A 7,499-nucleotide genomic window follows, 5' to 3' on the forward strand; every position below is an offset into this window, starting at 1 on the left:
TATTATTTCTTTCTTTCTTTTCTCTTCGTTCTTTCTTTCTTTCTTTTTTATTTTTTTTGTTAAATATCATATTACTATTTTTCTTCCTTTATCTCAACCCTAAAATTCTCAACTAAAATTTAAATTAAATTATATTCCCACTCCATCACGTTCCTTTTAATTAGCACAAGACTCACACCCAAAACAATTATAAAAACACACGCTCAGTAAAGAAAAAAGACAGACATATACAGAGATACACAAAAACACAGAGAAAAAAAAAAAGATAACAAAAAGTGAGTTTTATTTTGAAAATTAAGTCAACGTTCAAGGTTTCACTCAAGGTTTCGGATTCATGGCTCTTTAAAGTTAATATTAGCTATTAACTTTGGAAATCAGTAGATCGTAGCAGTTGTTTTTGTGGTATTAATTTTCGCACCGAGGTAACTCTAAATTCTCGCATGATTTAAATAGAATACTTGTATGAAAACTCGATTCCAATAATATGAAGTTTTTTGAATCGCATATTATTATTATGTTTAAATCCAATACATCTTGATTTTCCACCTGTCCAGCAAAAGCAGAGAAATTTTAAGACAAACATGAGCGATAAAATTAAAGAGGAAATCATGAAGCAACTGACTGCGAATGTGATCAGAGTTGTCCAATACACTATCTGGTTGGCTAATGTTGTGCCAGTGCCCAAGAAAGATGGAAAGATCAGAGTTTGTGTTGATTACAGAGATTTAAACAAAGCAAGTCCAAAGGACAATTTTCCATTACCCAGCATTCACATCCTGGTTGATAATTGTTCCAAACACGAGATTCAATCTTTTTGTGGACTGTTACGCCGGATATCACCAAATTCTCATGGATGAAGAAGATGTAGAAAAAACTGCTTTCACCACCCCATGGGGTACATATTATTATAGAGTCATGCCATTCCGTCTGAAGAATCCGGGAGCAACCTACATGAGAGCTATGACTACCATATTCCATGACATGATGCATAAAGAAGTTGAGATATATGTCGATGATGTCATCATTAAATCTAGAACGCAAGCCGACCATGTGCGTGATCTAAGAAAATTCTTCGAAAGATTGAGAAAGTACAACCTCAAATTTAATCCAGCTAAATGTGCATTTGGAGTTCCATCTGGCAAACTTTTGGGTTTTATAGTTAGTCGAAGAGGCATTGAATTGGACCCTTCTAAGATAAAGTCCATTTGAGAATTGCTACCTCCAAAAACCAAAACTGAAGTCATGAGTTTTCTGGGTAGGTTAAACTATATCAGCAGGTTTATTGCTCAACTCACCTCCACATGTAAGCCGATATTCAAGTTGTTGAAAAAGGACACTGCTATCAAATGGACAAGTGAGTGTCAGGAGGCTTTTGACAAAATTAAGGAATATTTAGTAAACCCTCCGGTACTGGTCCCACCAGAACCTGGTAGGCCGTTATTTTTATATCTTTCAGTGATGGATAATTCATTTGGTTGCGTTTTAGGACAACATGAAATTACGGGAAAAAAAGAACAAGCCATTTATTATTTGAGAAAAAAGTTCACAAGCTATGAGGCAAAGTACACTCTGTTAGAAAAGACTTGTTGCGCTTTGACTTGGGTTGCCAAAAAATTGAAACACTATCTTTTGTCCTATACAACCTATCTTATATCTCGAATGGATCCTTTGAAATATATTTTTCAAAAATCCATACCAACAGGTAGGTTGGCAAAATGGCAGATTTTGCTTACGGAATTTGATATTGTGTGTCACTCGCACCGCCATGAAAGCACAAGCGTTGGCTGATTATTTGGCAGAGAATTCGATCGATGACGAATACGAGCCCCTAAGGACATACTTCCCTGATGAAGAGATCAACTCTATTGAGGAAGAAATTCCTAATGATGGTCGCGTGTGGAAATTATATTTTGATGGGGCTGTCAACAAAAATGGAGTAGGAATTGGGGTAGTTCTTATCTCACCAAACAAATGTCATTATCCTGCCACAGTACGACTTCGATTCTTTTCTACCAACAACACAACAGAATACAAACCTTGCATCATGGGTTTGAATATGGCAATAAATCTAGATGTGCATGAGTTAGTGGTTTTGGGGGATTCCGATTTGCTCATTCGACAAGCTCGAGGCGAATAGGAGACTCGAGACATTAAACTCATGTCGTACAAACAATGTTTAGAAAACCTCATCAAAAGGTTCAAGTCTATTGAATTCAGATACATTCCCAGGTTTCACAATGAGTTAGCTGATGTTTTGGCCACCCTAGCCTCGATGCTTCCATACCCGGGTAATACCTATATTGACCCGTTGGAAATCCAAGTTAGGGATCAACATGGTTATTGCAATATAATTGAAGTAGAACCAGACGGTGAGCCCTGGTATCACGACATTAAACGGTTTCTAAAAGCTAAAGAATATCCAATATATGTTGATAGAGATAAAAAAAAAGAACTATTAGGCGACTCGCCAATGGGTTCTTCTTGAGTGGCGATATCTTATATAAAAGGACTTCAGATTTGAATCTATTGCGATGTGTGAATATTCAAGAAGCAGAAACAATTATGAATGAGGTGCATTCAGGGGTTTGTGGCCCTCACATGAATGGTTATGTTCTAGAAAAAATATTATCCGGGCAGGGTACTATTGGTTGACCATGGAGCGAGATTGCTTACGATTTGTACGCAGGTGCCATCAGTGCCAAATTCATAGCGACTTGATTCACTCACCCCCTTTAGAGTTGCACCCTATGTCTGCTCTGTGGCCTTTTGTGGCTTGGGGAATGAACGTTATTGAGCCGATTGAGCCGAAAGCATCTAATGGGCATCGGTTTATTTAGTTGTCATCGACTACTTTACCAAATGGGTAAAAGCTGTCACATTCAAATCAGTCACCAAGAAAGCAGTGGTGGACTTTGTTCATTCAAACATCATATGTCGTTTCAGCATACCAAAAATCATTATTACATACAATGTAGCGAATCTCAACAGCCACCTGATGAATGAAGTTTGTGAGCAATTTAAAATTGTTCATCGTCATTCAACCCCTTATCGACCCAAAGCAAATGGGGCTGTTGAAGCGGCAAATAAAAACATCAAGAAGATTCTTAGGAAAATGGTTTAAGGATCTAGACAGTGGCATGAAAAAACTAACATTTGCTCTCTTGGGATACCGCACGACTATTCGTACGTCAATCGGTGCAACTCCTTACTTATTAGTTTACGGAACTGAGGCTGTCATACCCGCAGAAGTTGAAATCCCTTCTCTTCGAATCATTGTCAAAGCAGAAATTGAGGACACGGAATGGGTTAAATCAAGATTAGAACAATTAGCACTGATAGACGAAAAATGGTTAACATCAATTTACTTTGGTCAATTATATCAGCAGAGGATGGCTCGAGCTTATAACAAGAAGGTACGCCCAAGAAATTTTGAAGTCGGTCAACTTGTTGTGAAACACATCCTTCCCCATCAAGACGAGGCCAAAGGAAAGTTTTTCCCAAATTGGCAAGGCCCTTATGTTATTAAACAAGTGCTAACAACAGGAGCATTGCAACTGGCAGATATGGAGGAAAAGGCAATCGACACAATTGTTAACGCAGATTCGATCAAAAGATACTACATTTAACACTTTTTGTTATGACACTCTCATGATTGACATTTTCAAGATGAGAGGATAAAAATGTATCCTCATTTATTTCAAACACCACTTGTGTGGTGCAAAAAAAAAAAATGTTTTATTGAACTACGTTCGACCTGATTCCTAAGAGGATACATAGGCAACCCTTCTTGGGGTTCGGTCTAATCACTAAATAAAACAATAATCATGTTCTTCAATTCTCCAAGGGCAGAGACATGACATTGTGACCTACGGTGTGTTACAACAAAAATAAAAAATAAAAAAATGAGAGAGTCTTATGAGTGAAAACCCTCACGGGCACCATAAGACAATAGTAAGTTGAGAGAAAGAGATAAGAATATCTTATTGGTGGAAAAGCATGAAGGGCACCATTGATCAAATGATGACATTCCGTTTTGGCATGAGCACAATCAAGATAGAAGTCAGGCTATAGACTGAAAGGTACAACATTGTTTCATGAGATTCGGACAACTTAGAAGGATCAAACGTTCAGTCCAAATGCATGTCATGATTCATTAAAGTGGTGACGTACTTTCAGATAAGATTCTTTTCATTCCTTTTAAACAGTTACTTATTTCCTCCTTCTAAAGACATAACTTTTCTTTCATAACCCTTTCATTTGTGTCATTTGTACTTGTGTTTGGTATTCTTTAAGTCTCATTCAGCGTAAACTCATGTCAAGTGAGAAAATCAAATTAAAGTCGCGAAATTGACTACGGTATTTCCAGTTGAATGTTGGGGACATGCACAACATTGACTAGGGCTGTGAACCAATCGAGAAAAAATATATATCAAAAATCGATACCATGTGAAAAATCGGTAAAGCAAGAAAGTTGCTTTGGAAAGGATGAACCACACAACGTGCACAAAATGGAAATGGGTCAAAATGTTATGAGAAGTGTTTCAAGGGAAGATAAGGACCGTCTCTAAAGCATCTTCAAGCTATTTGCGCGATCGTCAATATGATGATTCTTTCAACCAACACAGATTCAAAGTCAAACTCCACAAGATATTCGAAGTCACAAACCAACCACCATTTAGAAAAACTAACAAAATATTCTTTGTTTTAAAATAGGTACAAAGAAAAATCGTGCAAGGAATTCGCGAGAGTCAAATGCCACCAGGTAAGTTCTTGAATCCCTGTCTCTCCTACAATATGCACCACAATAATAATGATAACAATAAAAAAAAGATTATTTTTCTTAATAAAATCTGGGGCATTTTATTTTATTTTTATTTTTGTTTGTTTCTTTTATGTTTGGAAAATGTAAAAAAATAAAAATAAAATAAAATAAATGATCTTAAGTATAATAACAATAATAATAATGTAAGTAAAAAAAAACCATATATATATAACCTCTATTTTTATTTTTCATGTTTTAACCTAACTCAAATCCTGGTTGCATATAGGGCACAATAACCCTATTTAATTTTTCATGTCTTCACAGGGCACGATAATCCCTGGTTGCATAGAGGGCACAATAACCCCTATTTTATTTTTCATGTCTTCACATGACACGATAACCCCTGATTGCGTATAAGGCACAATAACCCCTATTTTATTTTTCATGTCTTCACAGGGCACAATAATCCCTGGTTGCATATAGAGCACAACAACCCCTATTTTTATTTTTTATTTTTTTTTCATGTCTTCACAAGGCACAATAACCCCTGGTTGCATATATGGCACAATAACCCCTATTTTATTTTTCATGTCTTCACAGGGTACAATAATCCCTGGTTGCATCTAGGGCACAATAACCCCTATTTTTATTTTTCATGACTTCACAGGGCACAATAACTCCTGGTTGCATATAGGGCACAATAATCCCTATTTTTATTTTTTATGTCTTCACAGGGTACAATAATCCCTGGTTGCATATAGGGCACAATAACCCCTATTTTATTTTTTCATGTCTTCACAGGGCACCAATAACCCCTGGTTGCATATAGGGCACAATAACCCCTATTTTATTTTTCATGTCTTCACAGGGCACAATAACCCCTGGTTGCATATAGAGAACAATAACCCATATTTTATTTTATTTTATTTTCATGACTTCAGAGGGCACAATAACCCCTGGTGGCATATAGGGCACAATAGCCCCTATTGTATTTTTCATGTTTTTACAGGGCTCAATAATCCCTGGTTGCGTGTATGGCACAATAACCCCTATCTTATTTTTTATGACTTCACAGGGCGTAATAACCTCTGGTTATATTGGGCACAAATCTCCCTTTATTTTATTTTATAAAAGTATATTATTATTATGCCTAGTATAAACTTTTATAGCTTTCATCAATAACTCACAAAATTTTCCTAGTGCATACTGGGGAAAATTTTTTGTTTCGTTTGTTTGTTTTGTTTTATGGCGTGCAGGTTTCTACCTAGTATACCAATTTGAAGTTCAAGAATAAAATCCTCGTTTTGATTAGAGAAACGAAGAATGTCAGATGTCAATGACATTTAGAGTCGCTTTCAACCCATGTAACGGCTTAACATATCATGAATCATCTTCTCGAGAAAACAAGCATTCAAAAATATCATGCGGAAGAGCGTCAACGACTCAAGTCAAATCATAAGTTTCAAATCATAAATTCAAATATCAAGTTCGGAATCGATGTACCTACCCAAAGAGGGTGAAGCGATAACCGAAGATTCAAAATGAATACTCAGTACTAGTGGAGTAGATATGATCTTGTATCTTTCCCTTCTCTCCTATTGTATTTTTCCTTTTAATGTAACAACTGGAGGTACGAACCGGAACCTCGACAAAACCTCACTCGACTACCTAAAATTATTCTCCCGTCCCTTCCTATATATGAACTACACCTGATTATCAACTCAGGGTGCATAGTTTGTTCAAAGGTAGGGCGCAGTCAAACCTCTCCTCTTTTACTTATTTTCACATTTTTGGATAAATGTCTCGGTCAAAAAATTAGTCACAGTGTTCACGTCTTTGCATGAAAACTCTTCATGTTTCCAAGCAAAGAGGGGCATACTGTGAACACCTAATTTTTTACCAAAACATAAAAATTTTACACCCAATTTTAATACTTAAATATATTATTTCAGTAGGGTTATATTTAAAATAAACTGAAAATTACAACAAATTATAAGCTCACTTTATGTTTAAAGTTTAATAAAGAAAGCTTTTGAATTTAACGTATTTCGTATTAATCTTTCAAATTTTATCTAGTCTAAAAAAATAATAATAGTCGTATATATCATGGAAAAGTAGAAAAAATAATAATAATAAAAGATAAAAAGAAGAGTCCTAAAAATTTCAAATTACCTTACCTTTATCCTAATTACCCCCAACTTCCTTAACTTATTTGCTAAAAATCCTCCTCCCATTTAGTTTATTTTATTTTTTATTCTATTTTTTTTTGTTTTGTTCTTGCACGATCTTTTACACGTTTCTTTTTATTATTATTATTATTATTATTATTATTATTATTATTATTATTATTTCTTTCTTTCTTTTCTCTTCATTCTTTCTTTCTTTTTTTTCTTTTTTTTGTTAAATATCATATTACTATTTTTCTTCCTTTAGCTCAACCCTAAAATTCTCAACTAAAATTTAAATTAAATCTTATTCCCACTCCATCACGTTCCTTTTAATTAGCATCAGACTCACACCCAAAACTATTATAAAAACACACGCTCAGTAAAGAAAAAAGACAGACATATAAACAGATACACAGAAACACAGAGAAAAAAAAAAGATAACAAAAAGTGAGTTTTATTTTGAAAATTAAGTCAGCGTTCAAGGTTTCACTCAAGGTTTCGGATTCGTGGCTCTTTAAAGTTAATATTAGCTATTAAATTTGGAAATCAGTAGATCGTAGCAGTTGTTT

General features: G+C 35.0%; 1 protein-coding gene and 1 pseudogene across 1 annotated transcript; both read left to right on the forward strand.

Moving 5' to 3' along the window:
- Positions 1-2,044: 2,044 nt before the first annotated feature.
- On the forward strand, positions 2,045-2,652 carry LOC125827533 (uncharacterized; annotated as a pseudogene).
- A 410-nt stretch (positions 2,653-3,062) lies between these two features.
- On the forward strand, positions 3,063-3,626 carry LOC125827534 (uncharacterized). The gene has a single exon (XM_049506825.1). The coding sequence runs from the start codon at positions 3,063-3,065 to the stop codon at positions 3,624-3,626; it is 564 nt and encodes a 187-aa protein (XP_049362782.1).
- Positions 3,627-7,499: the final 3,873 nt, after the last annotated feature.

This window comes from Solanum verrucosum, unplaced genomic scaffold (genome assembly GCF_900185275.1).
Source record: "Solanum verrucosum unplaced genomic scaffold, falcon-dt-bn FXZP01000124.1, whole genome shotgun sequence".
Classification (NCBI taxonomy): domain Eukaryota; kingdom Viridiplantae; phylum Streptophyta; class Magnoliopsida; order Solanales; family Solanaceae; genus Solanum; species Solanum verrucosum.